Below are 23,442 nucleotides of genomic sequence, written 5' to 3'. Positions count from 1 at the left end.
GTAAACTCTCCAAAACTAGCTGCTCTTTATTATTATTATTATTATGTTGAGACAGAGTCTCGCTCTGTCGCCCAGGCTGGAGTGCAGTGGTGCGATCCCGGCTCACTGCAAGCTCCGCCTCCCAGGTTCACACCATTCTCCTGCCTCAATCTCCCGAGTAGCTGGGACTACAGGTGCCCGCCACCACGCCCAGCTAATTTTTTGTTTTCGTATTTTTAGAAGAGATGGGGTTTCACCGTGTTAGTCAGGATGGTCTTGATCTCCTGACCCCGTGATCCTCCAGCCTCGGCCTCCCAAAGTGCGGGATTACAGGCTTGAGCCACCGTGCCTGGCCTATTATTCTTAAGCCTAGTTATAAATCAAACATTTAGTGAGCTCTTACATGATGTAGTAGGAGACTCTGAAGATTCTCAAGTGTTGATCCCTGTTCATAAGGCAGTTATAGTCTTGTTGAGAACTAAGTTTTATGTAGTTAAATAAACTAGAAAGTGTATAGTGAATTACCAAAAGAGAGATATTACCAAAAGAGAGATAGAACAAAAGGTACTGTCAGTGCTCAGTAAGAAAACAGTAGTCCAAAGTAGATGGGCCAGACTTTGAGGAGGAGATGGCTTTGGAGTCTGGAAATGAGGAAAGAGTGGGAAGGGCATTTTATGTTCTGACAGCTTGGGGAAAAGAAAGAGAGATCAGCCTGTTACTGTGTCTATATAGAAGGAAGTAGACATAAGAGACTCCATTTAGTTCTGTATTTGAGATGCTGTTAATCTGTGACCCTACCCCCAACTTCATCCTTGCAAGAGACATGTGGTGTGGTGACTCAAGGTTAAAAGGATTTTGGGCTGTGCAGAATGTGATTTGTTAAACGAGAGCCTAAAGGCTGCTTGTGGTTAAAGGTCATCACCATTCTCTTAAATCTCAAGAAAGAGAAAAACATTTGTCTCCTGCCCCTCCCTGGGCAATGGTACATCTCCAGGTAAAACCCATTGTGTGCTTTGTTTACTGAGTAAGGAGAAAACCACCTTTAGGAATAAGGTGGGGCTTGCTGGAGCAATATTGCTAAAAAGTTTATGGAGATGTTCGCATATGCATCTCAAGGCACAGCATTTTCCTCTAAACTTATTCATGTTACAGGGATTTTTGTTCATATGTCTTACTGCTGATTTCCTCCCTACAATGATCCTATTTTCTAGCCACTCCCTTATCTTTTAGATGGTAAAGATAATTATCAATAAATACTAGGGGAGCAGAGAGGCCGGTGCCAGTGTGGGTCCTCTGTAAGCACAGCACTGGTCCCCTGGGTCCCGCTTTTCTTTCTCTATACTTTGTCTCTGTGTCTTTATTTCTTTTCTCAAGTCTCTCGTTCCACCTAACAAGAAGCACCCACAGGTGTGGAGGGGCAGGCCACCCCTTCAGACAGCTACAAGAACAGAGTCAGAGATAGTTCTAACTCCCAGTTAGGAAGATTTGAATAACAGAAGTACTTTTGAGTATATGATGACAAATCTTTATTTTTTATTTACCTATTTTTTGAGACAGAGTCTGACTCTGTTACCCAGGGTGGAGTGCAGTGGCATGATCTCAGCTCACTGCAACCTCTGCCTCCTAGGTTCAAGCCAATTCTTCTGCCCCAGCCTCCCAAGTAGCTGGGACTACAGGTGCCCACTACCATGCCCGGATAATTTTTGTATTTTTAGTAGAGATGGGGTTTCACCATACTGGCCAGGCTGGTCTTGAACTCCAGACCTCGTGATCTGCCTACCTTGGCCTCCCAAAGTGCTGTGTGAGCCACTGTGCCTAGCCGATAAACCTTTATTACCAAGTGATATCAAATATTATTAGAGCTGAGTATGGTAGTGACAGTTTTTCATATAAATGTGAAATTACATCCTCCCAAAGGAATCCTGAGTATGTATGTACTTTAAGAGAACCCAGAATCATCTAAATATTGTCACATGGCTCTCGCAAGTGAGGATAATAGTGATGCTCATAACAATGAGGATTAGCTGCACTCATCAGCCTGTAGAAAGTAAAAAGTTTCCTTTTCGAAATTTCCTTTCTTGTTAAAGAATAAATGATAAGTGAGAAATAATAGTTTTTTTTAAAGACTAACTTCCTTCAAGCTTCCTCTGCTCTGCTAAAAACTCTTTGTTAAGCCCTGTCCTATGTAGCTGTTAGATATAAGGGAATAAGTATATTCTATGTCCTTGTACTTTAACCAAGATATTTGTGCTGGACATGCTCTCAGGCACGTTCCAGCTTGCAGCCTATGCCCCTTCCTTATTTGAAAATATTAATACTTTTCTAAGTCCTTTCGCAAGCAACTTCCTCTTTTCCTTTGTTCTCGATTGCCTTTCCCTATTTAGGAAAGTTTTAAGTTATTAGCCAGTCGAGTTTAATTTTAATTGTGAGGTCCAGCTCCAGCCAATAGAGACAGGACACAGTAGCAGGGACAAGCTGCATAAGGGATGAAAACTGCTTCCCTCTTTTGTTCGGGTGTGCTGTCACCATTGTTTCATCTGTGAGGAGCACCCTTTCTGCAGAAAGTAAAATTGCCTTGCTGAAAAAACTTTTTATCTAAATGCTGATTTTTCCTTGCAGTACTGAGGAGCAAGCATTCTGTTTCTAAATAAACATTTTACTTATAGCAATGGTGGTGGCCTGTACCGGAAGCCATTCTCCTCCGGGGGCGGTGCGGGGGTGGGGGGCGGGTGGTGGTCTCTGGCCCTCTCTCACCAGGAAGGTGCCCCACTGCCTTGTTACTGAGGCCTCCAGCTAAGGAATCGAGACCCACCAGGTGTGACGAATGAACTGGAGTCTCAGCAATGCGGAAAGAAACCGGCTGGTGACCTGGAGTAAAAGATCCTCACATACCATGTGGACCAGGCAACTCTGCACAGACCAAGGAAGGAAACGCCATGGGAGCCAGTAAAATATTTCCCTGGTGGTCAGGACTAAGGAAAAAGAAGCCACGGGGCGGTGGAGCATTCTTTGGTTGGTACATATCAAGGTAAAGCATTCCATAGTCAGGACTAAGGAAAGAAAAGCCACGGGGAGGCCTGGGGGGTGAAGTATTCCTTAGTTGAGGTGTCTTGGAGGTTAAAAAGAGGTGAAAAATCCCCGTTGGGGGAGATTGAACCTCACACAAACTTCCAGTCATAGGAAAAATGTTCATAACTTCCTTTTCCCCTCTTCTTGGGAGAAGAAAGAGGCAAGGGAAGGACCAGCAGAGAGGAAAGAGAAACTAGGAAAGGAAGTCAGAGAGAAAGCAAGAGCGGTGAGCATGGCTCCACATTGTTGCAGATCGCTTACACCTGGCAGAGCAGAGGTGGCTGGGACACTCTCTTTCTGCACAGCCAGAGCCACCCAGCCTGCTGGTCCCCGAGCCCCTCACCTCGTGGGCCACTTGGGTGTGTCTCACCACCCTCGAGGCCGGCTGGCCATGGACGCCTGCAAGTTGGAGCCGAGTGGGGGAGTATGAGCGCCTTGGGGCCAGGAGCCTGTGCCACACAGCCAGGCAGCTAGGTGCGCCAGAGGGTGGGTCCCTCTCCCCAGCCTGGCTCTGTGTGGAAGAAGAGGGTGGGGATCGGCCCCCAGGAGGAGAGCAAAGGAGGCAAAGGGGCATGACTCATGCAACTTGGGGCAGTCACCTGCCGAGCTTTTAGGCTGGCGGTGGCCAGGGCCCGGACTGTGGCCACGCAGATCCCACCCAGCGCAGAAGAGTAAGTGTAAGAGAAAGAGGAAACGGGATGACAGAAAAGGAGCCCAAATGAGAGAGAGAGAGAGAGGGAGAGAATAAGTGAAAGACTTGAAAGAGACAGAGATCAGAGAAAGACACAGAAGGGGAGACTGGGGAGAGAATTAGGGCAAAAGGTAGTCAAAAAGTTGAGGCATGTCAGTGATTGTGAAAGTTGCAAAAAAGTTAGAGAATTTATGCAAGAACTATTGTATAATTTAAAAGTAGGCATCTTGAATGTAAAATTAAACAGTTTATGTGCAGAGTATGTAGGGAAAGTAAAATGTAGTAAAATAAGGAGGCATAAGAATATGGATTTTTACCTACATTAAAAGGTTATAAAAAGGTGCTAAAAAATTCAAAAGGAAAAGGAATATTACTAAACCAAAAAGAAATATTATCTGAACACCTTATTTAAAAAAAAAAAAAATCTTGTTCCAACTGCATCAAGGAACCTAGGCCGGGCCCCTCTAAGCGCAGGCTTAATGCGAACGAGTTTCCACCTCCAGCAGCTCCTAGAGAGGCTGTGGTGTGAGCTGGCTGGAGGACCTAACCACAGGCAGATACTTCCTGTGCAGGGGAGGGGGCCGCGCGGCCATTAGCCAGCCCAGCCCAACCCAAGGCCAGGGGCCAGATGGCAGGGTCTCGGGCAGGAGCAAGGTCCAGGGGTGGCTTGGTGAATCACAAGCCCCTTCATACCCAAGGCCTCAATGCGTGGGAGCGGTGAGGACCACAGGAAGGCCAACACCTTAAGAGGGAGTGGGGCTGCAGCGTGCCCTAGGCAGTGCTGAGCTGGGATGGAGCAGGAGGCGTCATGCTGAGGCCTCACGCCCCAGGATATGCAGTTCTGACAAAATAAGGAGCCCCAAAGGGTCCCTCAGAGACAACATAAGTAAAAATAAGGAAAAAGAAATTTCTTAGCAAAAAGGCACTAGGGACTGTAAAGTCAAAAAGATACCTTATATTCCACTGCTGATGTCCCCACATTTAAAACAAAAGATCAGTTTCTCAGAAATTATATACTTAGTTTATCTTCCACTTTCCCTTCTCTCCAAACTAAAAATCTTTTAGCACAGGTACCACCCCTAGAATTTCTAGTACACAAGCAGCAGCCTGGGGAGCACATCCTCATCGAAGGATAGAAAGAAGAAAAACTCAAGCCAGCCTGGGAAGGCCCCTACCTTGTGCTGCTAACCACTGAAACTGCTGTTCACACAGCAGAAAAAGGATGGACATATCATACCTGAGTCAAGAAAGCGTCATCACCTTCAAAATCATGGGCCATTGTTCCAAGGTCAAGCCCTACCAAATTAAGGCTAAGAGAAGCTTTATCTTTTTCTTCCCTTTATTCCCCATCTTATTATTTATGTAACTAGATCTAACTCACCTGAAGTTATTACTTTTGATGCCTGTTTAGTTATACCTTGTGAAGATTTAAATAACCAAAGACAGCTTACTACTTCAGAAAAATATTTCTGTCCCTCTTGGACTTCTTTAGTTTAGAAAGACATCATTTCCTGTAAGGATACTAATAATCCAGAGCATAGTAGCTATGTAAATTGTAGAAACTGGACTCTTGTCCCTCTAAAACAAAATCTCTATATTCTACTTGGTCTAATATCCTATAGAACACTAAAAGTCTAAGGTGGACTGCTTCCAGAGGTCTTTGTCCTTAAAACTGTATATCCATTTCACCAAGAGTTGTTCTTTCTAGCTGTCAACATAACCAGTGTAATCCTATACAGCTTACTATTGCAACATCTGAAAACTCCTCCCTTTCATTAAGTTGTATTTATAATATGGGAACTGACATTTCAGGAAAGGATCCTAAAGGAATTTTTAAAATATGCTTTATTGCTCCTTCAACCTCTCCATCAATCACTTCTCCCAAACATAGCGACAAAACTAAAGCCTCTGTAGTAGAAATAAAATACCTAAGGCAAGCCATAGCAATTAAGACAGGGTATCAGGATGTAGATGCCTAGCTAAAATGGGTTAAATTTTCCCTCCGCACTGTAAATAAAAGCAATTATTATGCTTGTGCACATGGTAGGCCAGAAGCTCAGGTCATCTCCTTTCCACTCAGAAGGTCCTCTAATCGACAAGACATGGACTGCATGGTAGCTCTTTTTCAAGATCCTACAGCCTAGGATAGTAAACTGTGCCAGATTCTCTCTGCTATTTCCTAAAGTGCAGTATTGTGGGGGTCAGTCCTCAAGGCCCATTCAGCCTCCATCATCCAAGACCCATTTTATCTCGTGTCTCCAATGACAAGGGGAACATTTGGCATTCCTTGGAGACTTAACAGGCTGCAGTAAGGTCAGCCACTTCCAAAAGCTGACCCATCTGTCCACTCTTACTCATCCCCAAGCAGATGTATGGTAGTATTATAAAGGACCTTTGCTGGACAGTCTGCCAAATAATTAAAGCAGTACTTGTGCTCTAGTTCAATTGGCTATCCCTTTTACTCTCACATTTCATCAATCAGAAAACTTTTTCTTTTAAAAACTCAAACAAAACAACTAAGCCAAAACGTGTTAAAAAAAAAAAAAAAGGTTTAAAGAAAAATACAAAATCAAGAGGAGGGAATTGTAGAAAGTAAAAAGTTTCCTCTTCAAAGTTTCCCTTCTTGTTAAAGAATAAATTGTGTTAGAAATAATCGTTTCTTTTAAAGACTAACTTCCTTCAAGCCTTCTTTGCTTTGTGCTAAAAACTCTTTGTTAAGCCCTATCCTATGTAGCTGTTAGATATAAGGGAATAAGTATATTCTATGTCCTTGTACTTTAACCAAGATATTTGTGCTGGACATGCTCTCAGGCACGTTCTAGCTCACAGCCTATGCCCCTCTACTAAAAAATACAAAAAACTAGCCGGTGAGGTGGCGGGCGCCTATAGTTCAATAACTACTAGTTCTATCTATTTTTTTTTTTTTTTGAGATGGAGTCTCACTCTGTCGCCCAGGCTGGAGTGCAGTGGCCGGATCTCAGCTCACTGCAAGCTCCGCCTCCCGGGTTCACGCCATTCTCCTGCCTCAGCCTCCCGAGTAGCTGGGACTACAGCTCTGGGATTAGTAGAGACAGGGTTTCACCGGGTTAGCCAGGATGGTCTCGATCTCCTGACCTTGTGATCCGCCCGTCTCGGCCTCCCAAAGTGCTGGGATTACAGGCTTGAGCCACCGCGCCCGGCATTGTTCTATGTATTATTGTCAGGCTCATATGACATTTTGTGTGGATATTAGGAAAGATTTCGTCAAATGCCCTACTATAATTAAGCTATACTGTGCCTACAATATTCTTACCTACAGCGAAGAATACTACATTACTAAGCTATGAAAATAACCATTGCATTTGATTTGGTTGAACTTGTTCATGGTGAATCTTCTAGCTAGGATTTCATGTATTCACTTTTCCTTTACTAACTTCCAAATATTCTTTTTAATCTAATTTTGAATTTTGCAAGGAATCAGTTTGGTCTGGACTTTCTAGACACTGCTAATTTTTTCTCTTGAGAAATTCTCATATTTCCTTTTATCCAGACTTTTGATTCTGCCAATGTTCACCATGATATTAGTGATAAAATTTCTGTTCCTTTCCATCACTGGGAGTGATATGCCTAAACCCATGTCAAGCTACATCCTGGCTCACTGGATCAATTTTATCTTAAGTTTATGAAGATGCTTTAAAGTCATACTGACTTCTCATCAATAACCTTTGTTGACAAATGTCCCAATTCAGAGACAGGTAGCTTCTGGGGTTTTTATTCTTTTTTGTCACTTGTGGCTCTTCACTGCTGAGAGCTTATTTATTACACGACTTCTTTGTTTATGTATGCTTTTTGTAGAGGGCCATTGGTAAAATTTGCCTATAATTTAATTTGATAAGCCTAAGTTAATAAAGCAATTTGTGTATTTATCACCACTTATCTGAATAGTTTGGCAGTCATTCACTGATTAACACACTAACATCTTGGGAAGTTTTGTGTTTTCTAGACTCTTCTGTACCAAGGAGATGTTACTTTAAAGTAATGTGGTTTCTTTATGTGTGTGTGTTAGATTAATCAACTTTTTTTTCTTTTTTAAAAGATGGGGTCTTGCTATGTTGCCCATGCTGGTCCCAAACTCCTGGGCTCAAGCAGTCTGCTCATCTTAGCCTCCCAAAGTGTTAGGATTACAGGCATGAGCCACCATGTCTGGCCCTCTATTCCCTTGCTTGCAGTGGTTTTCCAGTCATCCTAAAATGGCTTTAAAATTTTTTCTTTAATGGAACAAATTATCAGAGTACCTGTGTGCAGCACAGTGTTGGGAACACTGAGAGACATGATAATGCAAGTTCTTACTTTATTAAAAAATAGAATTTAGCCAAGCAAGACCCCATAGTTGGTAACAGTCTATTATAGTCACTATTGTGTGCCCATGTTTTATAGGACAAGTGTTGTGTAAGCAGCAGTCCCCAACCTTTTTGGCACCAGGGACTGGTTTCGTGGAAGACAATTTTTCCACGGACTGAGGGTGGCAGATGGGGGTTGATTTCAGGATGATTCAAATGCATTATATTTATTGTGCACTTTATTTCTGTTAGTATTACAGTGTAATATATAATGAAATAATTATACCACTCAGCACAATGTAGAATCAGCGAGGGCCCTGAGCTTGTTTTCCTGCAACTAGATGGTCCCTTCTGGGATTGATGGGAGACTGTAACAGATCATCAGGCATTAGACTCCCACAAGGAGTGCCCAGCCTAGATTCCTTGTGTGCGCAATTCACAACAGGACTCATGCTGCTATGAGAATCTAATGCCACCGCTGACCTGAAGAGGTGGCACTCAGGCAGTAATACAAGCAATGGGGACTAGCTGTAAATACAGATGAAGCTTTGCTCACTTGCCCAGCCACTCACCCTGCAATGTGGCCTGGTTCCTAACAGGCTGCTGACTGTTACTGGTCCATGGCCTGGGGGTTGGGGACACTTAGTGTAAGGCATTTAATGTTTTTGTGTGTGTGTGTGTGTGTGTGTGTGTTTTTAAGACAGAGTCTTGCTCTTTCGCCCAGGCTGGAGTGCAGTGGTGTGATCTCGGCTCACTGCAACCTCCACCTCCCAAGTTCAAGCAATTCTCCTGCCTCAGCCTCCTGAGTAGCTGGGATTACAGGCACATGCCGCCATGCCTGGCTAATTTTTAGTATTTTAGTAGAGAAGAGGTTTTACCGTGTTGCCCAGGTTGGTCTTAAACTCCTGAGCTCAGTCAGTCCACCCGCCTCGGCCTCAGAAAGTGCTAAGATTACAGGCGTGAGCCACCGCACCTGGCCACACGCTGTTTTTTTTTTTTTTTTTTAATTGAGATAGAGACTCACTCTGTTACCCAGGCTAGAGTGCAATGGTGGAATCCACAGCTCACTGCAGCTTTGACCTCCGAGGCTTGAGTAATTGTGTTACCTCAGCCTCTTGAGTAGCTAGGATCACAGGTGTATTACACCACGCTTAGCTAATTTATTTTTTATGTTTTGTAGAGACAAGTTCTCACTATGTTGCCCAGGCTGGTCTTGAACTCCTGTGTTCAAGTGATTCACCTGCTTCAGCCTCCCAAAGTGTTGGAATTACAGGCATGAGCCATTATACCCAGCTCCTTTACACATGTTAAATCATTTAAAGTTTACAATTTTGTCATACTTACTATTCTTCTTTTATTGTAAAATGTACATAACAAAATTTAACATGTTAATCATTTTTAAGTGTACAGTTAAGTGGCATTAAATACATTCACATTGTGCAATCGTCACCACCATCCATCTCTAGAACTTTCATCTTCCTCAATTGAAACTGTGTACCCATTAAACAACAATTGCCTGTTCCCATGGCCCCCAGCCCCTGGCAACTACCATTCTATTTTCTGTGTCTATGATTTTGACCACTCTAGGTACCTCATATAAATAGAATCATACAATATTTGTTTTTTTGTGTCTGGCTTATTTAGCATAATGTCTTCACAGTGCATCCATGTGGTAGAATATGTCATATTATCCCCATTTTGCAGTAAAAGAAGCTAAACCCAAAGTTGCATAGCTAATAAAGTGCAATTAAGATTCACACCAAACGTAAAAGTCATGTCTAATGAAGAACGTTTGATCTTGTTTTATTTAGCCTATTTAGCTTGGGAAGAGAACTTTTTGAATATTTGACGGACTGTAATAGGGATTATTACTTATATAACTCCTCATCATTACACTAATAGGTGTAAATTAGAGGCAGGCAAATTTTGATTTAGTAGAAGGAAGGATTTTCTAATAGAGCTGTTTTTGGATGATATGGACTACTGGAAAAAATTGTGGAAATAACCTTCAGAAGACTGCCACATGTTCCTGTGGCAGGGGATGTTAGAAAGAAGTAAAAAAGTTGAGTTATCTGAATTCTAAGTGTTCTTTTAATTCTGTTGTGGTCTCCGTGGGAGCATAAGATACCTTCAAGACAAAGTGCTAAGCTTAAGTGTGGGAGAGATCTTTAGCAATGGAAGCATCATGGATGTTTATTTTTAAGTCTATGGCACATTTCTCTGAATATCCTTAGTAATGGCCAATTGTTTTCCTCTTGAGGATAGGTTTGAATTTTGAAAACCATTGGAAGTCCTTATCATGCCTGGTGAATAAAAATGGATTAGCAAGATACTTAGAAGTCCTCGGCAGTCCAATGCCAATTTGCCTTTTTCCTAGATTTACTTGCTTTTCCCAGAACCTTTATGAACATTTACGTCCTTTGGCATTTGATGTTCATACCTTTTTTTCTCTTCCTCTTACCAAATTTTCCTTATTCTTCAAGCACAATGCAGATTTTCTTTCCATTGTGAAATTCTCCTGAATTTTTAACTTGGTTTACTTCCTCTTTAATGTTAACCCATTGAGAGGTGAAGCCAGCTGGACTTCCTGGGTCGAGTGGGGACTTGGAGAACTTTTCTGTCTTGCTAGAGGATTTTAAACGCACCAATCAGTGCTCTGTGTCTAGCTAAAGGATTGTAAATGCACCAATCAGCACTCTGTAAAAATGCACCAATCAGCACCTGTAAAATGCACCAATCAGCACTCTGTAATTGGACTAATCAGCGCTCTGTAAAATGAGCCAAACAGCAGGACATGGGCAGGGACCAATAAGGGAATAAAAGCTGGCTACCCCAGCCAGCAGAGGCAATCTGCTTGGAAGCCTTGTTCTTCCGCTCTTCACAATAAATCTTGCTGCTGCTCACTCTCTGGGTCTGTGCCATCTTTAAGAGATGTAACATTCACTGCAAAGGTCTGCGGCTTCATTCTTGAAGTCAGCAAGACCAAGAACCCACTGGAAGGAACCAACTCTGGACACATTATCACTGTTTATATTTCCTTTCTTAGAGTATATTTAACACAGCCACCTTGTGCTTTGGTCTGTGTAGTCTAGATTGTGAGCAATTTAAGCAGGAAGACAGTACCATATTCATCTTTATGTTTCTGAACAGAACCACAGTATAGTAAGACTTCAGTTATACTAATTTAAATGAAATCAATCTGTCAGTGATTTAGGTTAAAATGAGGTGAAGCTATAAACTGATGAGACCAAATTTCTTACATGACCCTTATGCCAGTTACAGATGAGGTATTTCACACAGATTCTGAATACTGGCAGTATTGAATTGGTACTTTCCCATGATGAAATAAAGAAGAAAATACTGTCTAGATCTAGTGTCTGATTTTGAAAATCAGTTTTAAAATTAACCAAAATACTGGCATGGCTCTGTTTCGTAGGATTACAGAAGCACTTTGTTTTAAACTTCTTCCTTGTACTTTTTGTGATTTCTAAGTTTTCTCATATGAACATGAACTGCTTTTATAATTTAAAAAATCCTACAGATAAAATTTGTCAGTTTCATTACCCCATGGTCATGTAGAGATCACAATATAACCTGATACATTAAAAGCCATTGACGTTTTCCTTGTTATTTAGTGCTAGTAAGATTATATGTCACAGATGGAGAAATTTTGGTTTCAATAAGTTTAGATATGCATTTTTGATAGAATTGGAACCCAAGACAGCTGATATGATCTTATGATCTATTATACTTGTTTGTTTTAAATTTAACAATTTAATTGTACAAAAAAAATTTCTTGAATTGGATAGCACCCATGACCAAAAGTGGTTTAGAATGCCTCTTATTCTTGTTTTTAACTATTTATTTATTTATTTATTTATTTACAGATGGAGTCTCACTCTGTCGCTCAGACTGGAGTGCAGTGGCCTGATCTCGGCTCACTGCAACCTCCACCTCCCAGGTTCAAGTGATTCTGCTGCCTAAGCCTCCTAAGTAGCTGGGATTACGGGGGCCTGCCACCATGTCCGGCTGATTTTTGTATTTTTAGTAGAGATAGGGTTTCACCATGTTGGCCAGTCTGGTCTCGAACTCCTGACCTTAGGTGATCCGTCTGCCTTGGCCTCCTAAAGTGCTGAGATTACAGACATGAGCCACTGCATCCAGCCTAACTTTACATTTAGAAAATGAAATTGCAAAAGTGTAACTATTAAAACGTTTATCATATCTACCTAAATAAACTATGTAGTCTGTTTTCATGAAAAACAACAGCAACTTTGTTTTTTAGGAATATCAGATAAGGAATCGAAAGCAGTATTGCTCACATCCTGTGAACCTTTTGGATCGCTAATGTTGCTACTGCTCCTCTGTCCCATCTTTGAGGCTACCCTGCATTCAAATCCCTGTGCCAAATTGCTCAGGGAACCTGGTCCTGATGCCCTGGTAGCCCAAAAGGGCTACTTGCCTTCTCCTTCCCCTTACCCAGACCCCTGCCTCCCTACCCTTCTGCTAGGAACATGTCTACAACTATATAAATTCGTGTAATTTTGGCATGATATTTGAAAAAGACAATTTTGGCAGTAAATAGCAGAATTAAGTAATGTCTTAATGTAAATAGTTTGTGTTACCATAATACACTGTTTCTTGTAGTAATTATCTGTACTAGCCAAAGCACATTGTATGTGACTCCTGTTGCACTAGTTTTTAGTAGCAAAAATGAACTTGTAAAAGAATGTAGGTTTTAGGACTTTGGTAATATAAGTTCTTGTTTCTTTCTTTCTTATTTATTTTTAAGACAGTTTCAATCTGTCGCCCAGACTGGAATGCAATGGCGCGATCTCGGCTCACTGCAACCTCTGTCTCCCAGGTTCAGGTGAGTCTCCTGCCTCAGCGTCTGGAGCAGCTGGGAATACAGGTGACTGCCACCATGCCTGGCTAATTTTTTTGGTGTTTAATTTTAGAAGAGATGGGGTTTCACCATGTTGGCCAGGCTAGCATAATACTTCTTTGTAAAAAAACTTTTTGTAAATGTTTTATGTAAGCATATATATATATATGCATGTTTATGTATTTTATATATACATAAAGATTTTGCATACATATATTTACATGGGTATATGTAAAAACAGTACATGGTAGTACTTCTGCAAACTTTTTTATCCAAAGTTATTTAAAATAGTATTATTAAGAGTGCTATGTATATTCTATTGTATGTAAATGCTATAGAGTGGCCATTTGTAGCTGATAGCTGTTTAGGTTATTTCAGGTTTGTTAATCACACACAATGCTTTATTGAATATCATTTTTCCTTGTGCGTGCTTGGAGTTTTCCAGGGTAGATGTTGGGTCGTAGATGCTGGGTCATGGTGGCGTACATTTTTTAATTTGCTAGGTCCTTGCCTTCCAAAGTGGCTCCACCAAGCTTCACTCCCATCAGCAACTTGTTAGAGTATCCATTTATCCCCACCCTGCTGACTAAGGTTAGTTTGTAGCAATCTGTTATAATTTCCTTAATTTGTTGGGCTACAAAACTACAGAGTTTATCTTGTTTTAATTCTTGTTTCCTTGATTCCCAGTAAGGTTAAATATTTTTTCCATTTGAGCATCTGTTCGTATATTAACTGATCATTTGTAAATCTTATGCAGGGAATAGCCTGTTTACAGCCTTTTCCCATTTTCCTATTATTTGGTCTCTTATTGATTTGTAGGAATTCTTTGAATATTCTGGATACAAATTATTTTTATATATGTGGCAGTTAACTTTAGTTTGCTGATTACCCTTTTTTTATTTTTAGTTTTTGAGACCGAGTCTTGCTCTGTCCCCCCAGCTGGAGTGCAGTGGCACGATCTCAGCTCACTGCAAGCTCCTCCTCCTGGATTCACACCATTCTCCTGCCTCAGCCTCCCAAGTAGCTGAGACTACAGGCACCCGCCACCACGCCTGGCTAATTTTTTTGTATTTGTAGTAGAGACAGGGTTTCACTGTGTTAGCCAGGATGATCTCGATCTCCTGACCTCATGATCCACACTTCTCACCCTTCCAAAGTGCTGGGATTACAGGCGTGAGCCACCGCGCCCGGCCTGCTGATTATTCTTTAAAGCTGACAACATCTTCGGTCATTATAACTGTTTTAAAAATTTGTTGCGATCAAATTTATTGATCTTTCACTTGATGCCTTTTTTGTTTTGTTTAAGGCCTTCCTGCGTGATAGAGCTTGCTGCAGCTACTCCCCTTTCTCAGTCACCTTCTTCCTGGAACTTAGTTCTTTCTAACTCCGCCTGACTGAGGCTGGGCGAAGCATGTGAAATGTTTTATCATGTTTTCTTCTGGCTGTGGGAGGAGGCTATACTTGAGGACTGGTGGAAATTTCAGCAGCACTGTGTAGATTTCAGGTGAAGGCAAACGTTCTCTAGCACAGAGGACCACAGATGAGCCTGCAGAGAAATACTCTACTAGTTTGCAGTAGGTTTGTGGGTTTGGACTGTATTTCCAATGCCTAGCTTAGTACTTGGAACACACAGACAGTGAATAAATGTTACTTAAAAATTTAACTTCTCCACAGTAAATTTTGTGAGCTCCTGGAACTCATTGTTAGCAAAGGGTATGGAATTGTCTCTGAGAATTTCTAGCAGTACCCTCATCTTTCGAGGGTGGTACAGATGTAAACATGAGTGTGGTGGGATGAACCTCTCACGAGTGTAGATACAAATACACACATTGCCTGCACATGCGCACATTCAGCCTTTCTAAAGTTTCCAAGGTGTCTTTTTTTTTTTAAAAACACCTGAATAGTTCAGGTTGTAGACATGAAATAAATACTCTTGAAGATGTCACTTCAAAGCAATCTATGTGCTCCTTTTCCAGCTCAGATGAGACATTCATCTTCTTAAGGAAAGGCAGTGCTTTTTTGGGTCAGTACAAACTGGCATGGAAAACTGTTATCTTCTTTTCATAGTGATGTTGACAAATCTGCTCAAATGAATGAATTTACTCCTGAATGATTCATTTCAGGGGAAACGGCACAATCACTTCCTTATGCTAGTAGTCAGTGGCCCACAAGAAGAGGTAAGAGTAGAGGAGGCACTCACAACTTTATCAAGACGTGAGCACTGGCTTTAACTTGCCTGAAAAAACTCTCAAGAAATCACTGATCATAAAACATACAATCTATAATTTAAATTTTAAAAGTGCCCAGAGACTTTATGAAAACTTTGCACTAAGAATGTAGTATGTGAGTACAGCATAGACATTTGGAGCACCAACTTGGAAGCAGACAGACCTGGCTTCATTTCTGGGCTCAAGTGCTTACTACCTGTGTGACTTGTACAAGTTAGTTCGTTCCTTCCTTCCTTCCTTCCTTCCTTCCTTCCTTCCTTCCTTCCTTCCTTCCATCCTTCCTTCCTTCCTCCCTCCCTCCCTTCCTTCCTCCTCCCTGTCTCTGTCTCTCTCTCTCTCTTTTCTTTTCTTTTCTTTCTTTTTTTGTTTGAGATGGAGTCTCCCTCTGTTGCCCAGATTGGAGTGCAGTGGCAGGATCTCTGTTCACTGCAAGCTCCGCCTCCTGGGTTTATGCCATTCTCCTGCCTCAGCCTCCCAGGCAGCTGGGAGGCTGTAGCTGGGACTACAGGCGCGTGCCACCATGCTCGGCTAATTTTTTTTTTTTTTTTTTTTGTATTTTTAGTAGAGATGGGGTTTCACTGTGTTAGCCAGGATGGTCTCAATCTCCTGACCTCGGACTTACACAAGTTTCTTAACTTCCCTAAGCCTTGGTTCCTCATCTGTAAAAACAGGAAAATATTGCAGCCTATCTCCTGGGACTTGTATAAGGATTAAATCAGTTAATGTAAACAAAGCACTTGGAACAATTCCTGAAAACGAGTACTCAATACAAGTTTAGGGTTGTTGTTGTTAGTAGTAGTAGTATTACCTAGCTTCCATTGAGAGAATCTATTATTTCGTTTCCATAAATTATATGATCAAATACCGCTAGATACTAGTTACCATGTAAAACAGATCCCCTAATGGGAAGAACCAAGACTGGTCTATCAGTAATAGGACTTATAATCTCTTTCCTTATTCTCTTTCTCCTTTTTATCAGCTTGTCTTTCTTGCCTGCCTGCCTTTCTGCCCTCTTTTTTTGTGGCTTCTCATCTCTCTTTTTCTCCTCTTCCACATTTACCATGATTTCCTCCTGTCCCCGCTCCTAATTTGAAGTGCTGGGAAAGGATGTGCTCTCACAAGATCTGATAGGAGAGCTAGTGCCATTTGGCTGCCTTCAGCATTCATGAGGAAAGGATGGTTCTTAAAAACCATTAGAATGATCCTGAGATGAAACTCATGTCTCTTCCCTTGGGATCACCCTTCCTTTTGAACCAGGTGGCTCTTCTTACTTTCTCCACCTTCAATGAAGCATTCTCTTCTGCATATGCCGGGGGAGTAGAAAGAATGCTTGGCACTCAGCTCCACATGGGAGAAATCATGTCTACTTAATGCATCACTGTGTACCTCATGCCTAGGACCTGTTGCATAGAAGGTAACAGATATTTACTGATGGAATGATTCAGTGAAGCAACACTGTAACTGGAGATTTGAACTCTGGTTTTCTCCCTCACTAGAGGTATAACCTTGGGTAAGTTACTGAGATACTCTGAGACTCAGATTCCTTATATAATGTATATAATAATAATATATGACATGATAATTTATTATATATAATTAATGAAAACAATAATACCTATCTTTAATGGAAAGTTAAAGGATTATAAAACATTTTTTTTAAAGTGCTTTGCAAACTGTCAAATACTATGCAACTATGAGGGTTATATGGGAAATTCCAGGAAGTTTAGATAGGTAATTCTTTGCCCTTCTGAAAGTAGGATATACAGTCAGAGTTGGTGCTTTCCAAGTAACCACCATTTTAAAGCTTGGGTCACAGAGTTAGGCCAAGAGGTTTCTATTTTCTTTGTTGTCCTCTTACCCTAAATAATAGTCTGGTTAATTTGAGGCCAAATAAATGGGCACACAGAGACATATAGATGATTGACTAAGCATTCAGTTTTGCAAAGGCATTTCCAAACATATAAAGATCTAGCAGCAAGGTGATATAATCCCAAGTATTCATACATATCCTTTTATTAAATAAGTTTTGGGGCAAAATTTTTCTGTTTCTTTTGAATTTTTACTTGAGATTTTAAAATCATTTAGTGAAAAATAAATGACCCTCAGGTCAGGCGGAAATGTATGATACTGACACAGAAGTTAGAGAAAAGCACCTCTCTGGGGCCCCTCAGTCAAGCTCTCTTAAGTGCCAGTTCTCTAACCTTGGGAGTCAGCCTGGACTCCTGTCTCTCAGAGCCCACATCCATCCATCCGCAAATCCCCCTGGCTGCCCCTTGAAATGCTGTAATCCCCTGTGCATCTAGGCCACCTTCCTCTCTCACTTGACTCTGTCAGTAGCCTCCTGCCAAACTCCATGGTTCCATCCTTTATCTGCTAGAATTTGTTCTCCACATAGTACCCACAGTGATGTTACAAACTTGAATTAGATCGGATCTTGGCCGAATCAGAACTCTCCAAGGTGCCCCTTCACCCTGGGAACAAAAGTACAACATCCTGAGTATAAGTTACCCAAAGCCCTTTATAACCTGGCCTCTACCTGTCTCTCAAATCTCATTTTCTACGAATCCCTCTGTGTTCTTACGGCTCCAGCCTCCTTGGATAAGCTAAGCACACTCCATCCTCCAGGCCTTTGCACTTGCTGTTGCCTCTGCCTGGAATAATTTTCTGCCCGAAGTTTGCCTGCCTTCCCTCTTCTTTTTGCTCAGGTGTCCCTTCCAAGGAATTCTTCTCCTCAGAGAAGTCTTCCTTGATCACCCCAACTGAGAAAGTACTACTGTCACTCTCTGTCTCCCTACCCTACTTTATTGCCTTCATAATAGTTTTCATGACTGGACATCCCATTGCATATTTATTTGCTTATCTGTTTATCGTCTGTGTCTGCCATGAGAACGTAAGCTTAATGAGGACAGAGATCCTGTATGCTTTCTTCACCACTGTGTTTCCAGCATTTTAACTGGTGCTGGCATGTGGCCAATGCTCAATGACTATTTCCTGAGTGAACAAAGGAACAGTCTTTAGAGAAGTGAGAAAGCATGATATTTGCCTGTTTTTTTTTTTCATACAAAGTCTTGCTCTGCCACCCAGGCTGGAGTGCAGTGGTGTGATCATGGCCCACTGCAGCCTTGACTTACCATGCTCAAGCAATCCTACCACCCCAGCCTCCCAAAGTGCTAGGATTATAGGCATGAGCCACTGTGCCTGGCTGCCTGTATCTTTAAAAATTATGAGGTTCTGATTTTCTTTGGATTACCATTATTTTATGCTTTAGGTTTTGTTGAAACCAAGGTAGCTGAATTTAACAAACTATCACTATTCCCAGAAATAATAAGGCCTGAACAATTCTTATTTACTACTACATTACTGATAGGATATTGAATCCTTATTTGTATATTTATTTTTCATATAATGGTCTTGAGATACAAATAGCATCATTAAAGAAAATATATTTGATAATAACATTATTGAAAGGAAGAAAAGTCACTCCCATTACCCTAACATACCCACATGCAGACGTTGTATGCAGTTATAATTAGGGTGTACATAAGAGTTTTTTGGTGTGACATATAAATATTTTCAATGCTGTCTCACTCCATGTTAACATTAGGCATTAATTTCTAATGTCTACAGAATATTTCATTAATTTGTCATATAATTAACTAATTCCCAATTGTTAGACAATTTGGTTTTGATTTTTCCCCTTTTATTTATTTATTAATTTTTTGAGATGGAGTTTTACTCTATCACCCAGGCTGTAGTGCAGTGGCTTGATCTTGGCTCACTGCAACCGTCACCTCCCAAGTTCAAGCAATTCTCCTGCCTCAGCTTCCTCAGTAGCTGGGATTACAGGCATGTACCACCACGCCCAGCTAATTTTTATATTTTTAGTAGAGACAGACTTTCAGCACGTTGGCCAGGCTGGTCTCAAACTCCTGACCTCAAGTGATCTCCCTACCTCAGCCTCCCAAAGTGCTGGGATTATAGTTCTGAGCCACTTCACCCAGCCTAGTTTTCCCCTTTTAGAAATAATACTTCAATAGTGAAGCATGGGTATGCTTTTCTGGTGCCCCCTACCCTCCAATATTTTAGAAGACTGCCTCATGATAAATTTCTAACAGTGCAATAACCAGTTCATAAGATGTGTGTATAATTACAATATTCTAGCATACTGGGAAACATATTTTCTTTCCAAAAGCATTATATCAATAGAACAATGTCATAGCAACCTTATCAGTGTGGGTAGTACTATTAATAATTTTGAGGGTTTAATAGGCATCAAATAAAGCCAATTTAGTAGGTCGAAAAAACAATAAAACTTTGTTAAAATGTACATTTCTTTAACTACTATTAATGTTTTTCCCATATACTTGTGAATGATTTATATTTCTGTCTTTAACGGTTTGTCCGTTTTAAACTATTAAGGGCCTGAGAATTTTCTCTCACATTTGAATGACCACTTTCATGGTATATGTAAATATTTTCCTAGTGTATTGTTCGTTTTAGTTTTTCATAGTTAAAAAAATTTTTTAATCTTCATCTGGCTGAATTCATCAATATTTTCTTTGTACACTGTCCTTTCTTTAGACATTGATGTATATGACATGTTAACTGCTCAATGATAATAGACAATGATTATCATCATAATAAAAATCATTTTAGAGGGCCTCATCATACTTGTGAAACATGGGGTTTAGGAAGGAGCATAATGAAGTGGATACCTCCTTAGAGTGTAATCTACGAGTATGTACTGGCAGGAGGGAAAGAGGAAGAACAGAGAGGGGCAGTCTCCTTCCTCTCTCAAGGTATGACAGCATGTCTCAGAGCACAGTGCACACTTAACATGTAGGCAGAAAATGGCTTTCTTAGGCAATCTTTCAAATGAAATCCCCCTGGTTGGTGGTATTCATGTGCTTTGCCAGTGATGCTCATAAAATGATTCCAAGGCACCACAGAGCTCTCGAATCTCTCCCAACCATCTATGCTTGGTTTATGTTTCAATATTAAGTTACACTATGCTTGAGCTACTTGCAGGTATTTGTAACCCTAGGTTCTGGAACCTATAAGATGCAGACACAAATGTTTGCTAAATGAATATTTGAAAAAAATTATTTTAACAATTGTTGAATATTTTTGCACTTGTTTGGAAATGAATGGAGTGGAAAGAAGTAGGGTGTTTGCATTCTAATCCAGATCCAGGCACCAAGGGGTTGCCTAATCTTAGATAACTTATTTTTTTTGTGGGCCTCACTTTCCTCATTTGTTAAGAGAGTTCATTAGGCTAGATGATCTCAGAGGTACTTTTCAGTGAGGATTTTATGATTATAGATTGTAAATTAAATAAAATGTCCAGTTAATTGGGTTATCCTACATTTTTAAAACTATGTCCGATCACAAAGAGAGTAGATTATAAAAGAAACCATCAACCTTTTCATAGCTTCAAAGGTATTGGTTTAATTTGGATTTACTGTGAGTTCTCATGAGTTTCAATACAATGCAGTTTACTGTATAATAGAATTCATATTGCAAATATAAGTGCATTGAAATCAATGGACAATTAAACAAGAACGAGAACAACAAGACTTTTTATCCTCTAGAGCTGTGCTTGCTGTCCACTATGGTAGTGAAATGTGGCTAGTCTGAATTAAAATGTGCTGTAAGTACTAAATACTCATGAGATTTTGAAGGTTTGTTATAAAAAAAAAGAATATCTCATTAGTGATTTGACATTGATTACATATTGAAATCATCACTAAATATATCTTAAAAATTAATTTTTCTGATTTTTATACTTTTTAAAATGTGGCTACCAAAAATTAAAATTACAGATGTAGGTCACACTGTGTTTCTGTTACACAATGCTTCCTTTAGAGGAACAGAAGGGGTAGAAGATTAACTATTTGCATTATTTAAATGAAAATATTTTTGCTTTTTATTCCAGCATAATCTCCAGTGATTTTTTAAAATGTTAAATTTATTCTCTCAGGAAAATGGCTTTGTAAAGAAGCTTGAGCCTAAATCTGGCTGGATGACTTTTCTAGAAATTACAGGAAAGATCTGTGAAATGCTATCTCTTCTGAAGCAATACTGTTGACCAGAAAGGACACTCCATATTGTGAAACCGGCCTAATTTTTCTGACTCTTAAGAAAACGATTGCCAACACATACTTTACTTTTAAATAAACAACTTTGATGATGTAACTTGACCTTCAAGAGTTACAGAAATTTTATCCCTATTTAATAAATAAATTGTATGTAATTTTCTCTATATGCCATTTTTGTCTTCATTTTTGGAGTCTGCCTAGAAATTCAGCCAAAGGGTAAAGCTCAAAACAGGAGCCAGGCAATTAATTATGGGATGATGATTAGGAAGGCGGTATCTTTTCTGCACTTTTTTTGTTTTTTTTTTAAGACAGAGTCTTGCTGTGTCGCCCAGGCTGGAGTGCAGTGGCCGGATCTCAGCTCACTGCAAGCTCCGCCTCCTGGGTTTACGCCATTCTCCTGCCTCAGCCTCCCAAGTAGCTGGGACTACAGGCGCCCGCCACCTCGCCTGGCTGGTTTTTTTTTTTTTTGTTTTTTTTTTTTTTTTTTAGTAGAGACAGGGTTTCACCGTGTTAGCCTGAATGGTCTCGATCTCCTGACCTCGTGATCCGCCCGTCTCGGCCTCCCAAAGTGCTGGGATTACAGGCTTGAGCCACCGCGCCCGACATTCTGCAGACTTTTAAGGTGTGCCCATTACCCAAAAGTCCTCCGTGTCACTAGGCTAGACTGCAGACTAGACTGAGAAGCAAGACTCAAGCTAGCAGCAGACTCAGGTCGCCTTCCCTCTTCCCTCCTTCCTTCCTTCTTTCCCATGCTGTCTGCAGTTTCCAGTGCCCCTGGCTGCTTAGAGTTTCCACTGATGCCTCCTCCCCAGCCTTCTCTCTCTGGCTTGCCATTTGGGGTTGATGGATATGGCAACCTGATATGCAGGGTACTCTGCGATATTCTGAACAAAGAAAATTAGGTAAGTGATTCAACGTGGAGCTAGTGTTAATTTTTTTTTGGTAAAAATGAACAGATTAGAAAATTATGTAGTTTGTTAGACCTCGTGTTCTAATTTTTAGGTCAGCAAATCCGATTGCAATATGTATACGCTATACCTGCCTGGCCTTCCTTTCTTCTTACAACACAATCCCCCTGGGACTTCCATTACCTTTCCCTGGAAGCTGTTGATAGATTCCATAAAGAAGCCAGATCTCCCCTCTCAAGCCACGTGCATTCTCGCCGGGCACTTTTATGCTTTACTTAGGAGGTGTGATTCTTAACGGTGGGGATTAGGACACTGGGGCGGTCAGTAGGGAAGCAGTTTTGGAAGAGGCAGCTCTGGTTTTAGGAAGTCACATCTGCGAGGCAACCATGTATGCAATCTGAGGCGCCTGTCTACTGGGAGCAGTTCAAGACTTCACAGTTTCTTTTACCTCTTCCTGCAAGTGCCTCACCCACCCCCCAAACTGCTGTCAGTTTAAATTCATTTTTGTGTTTTAATCAGAGCTGAGTGGTGGGAATGAACAATCACTGATGGTTATAACAGGAAGTACCTATATGGGCACTATTACCTGGAATACATTCACACTAGAATCCACAAAATTTGGCTTTTACACTAGTTACTGCTTTAACAATGTTCCCGACTATGTATCATCTATATACATTCATCACATAAGGACATTTCCATCAACCACTGTGGTCTCTCAAGATTATAATGGAGCTGAAAAATTCCTCCTACTGATGTGGTAGCCAACCAACACATTACCTTTTCTGTGTTTAGATGCACAAGTATCATGGTGCTACAACTGCCTACAGTATTTGGTACAAAATACGCTGTACAGGTGTGTAGCATAGGTGTGTAGTAACTTTGTAACTACACTCTTTATGTTTGCACCAGAAGGAAATCGGGGCATCTGTCAGACATATCCCTGTAGTTAAGCGACTCGTGACGATTTCCCTACTTGTCCTGCCTTGACCTTCTTTTCTGGCCCCTGAAGTCCCAGCACTCAACAGTAGAAGAGATGCCAGGCACCGTGGGTACTGCCGGCCGTCTTTACCATCCCCGCCAGTGGCGCTGCCGCCTCCGCGGTCCGGGTGAGGGCTCGGGCTGAGGGAGGTCAGGCGGCAGGGCAGCGACGGCGCCTCGCCACAGCTCCCGGGAACCCGGGAGGGCGGGCGGGACCACCGGGGCCGCACGAGGGCTGGGTCCCAATGGCCGGAGGCGAGGTAAGCGCGGGCGCGCCGAGGGCC

General features: G+C 41.2%; 1 protein-coding gene across 3 annotated transcripts in view; it reads left to right on the top strand.

Annotated features, from left to right (window-relative positions):
• The first annotated feature begins 1,291 nt into the window (after positions 1–1,291).
• LOC111527175 (5-formyltetrahydrofolate cyclo-ligase) overlaps positions 1,292–23,442 on the top strand; it is a 72,715-nt gene continuing 50,564 nt past the window's right edge. Inside the window, exon 1 of one of the 3 annotated variants that reach the window (XM_023193383.1) lies at positions 1,292–3,007. Coding sequence is in view for 1 of the 3 variants with exons in the window: in XM_023193382.3 (XP_023049150.1) it covers positions 23,404–23,418 (15 nt within the window). In the remaining 2 variants the exon portion in view is untranslated. Of the gene's footprint in view, positions 3,008–23,201; positions 23,419–23,442 lie in introns of those variants that run through there. The other 2 variants (XM_023193382.3, XM_023193384.3) reach the window with 2 other exon arrangements.

Source organism: Piliocolobus tephrosceles, chromosome 6 (assembly GCF_002776525.5).
Source record: "Piliocolobus tephrosceles isolate RC106 chromosome 6, ASM277652v3, whole genome shotgun sequence".
Lineage (NCBI taxonomy): Eukaryota > Metazoa > Chordata > Mammalia > Primates > Cercopithecidae > Piliocolobus > Piliocolobus tephrosceles.
The sequence above is the reverse complement of the archived record's forward strand: the minus strand, read 5'-3'. Positions and strand labels throughout refer to the sequence as shown.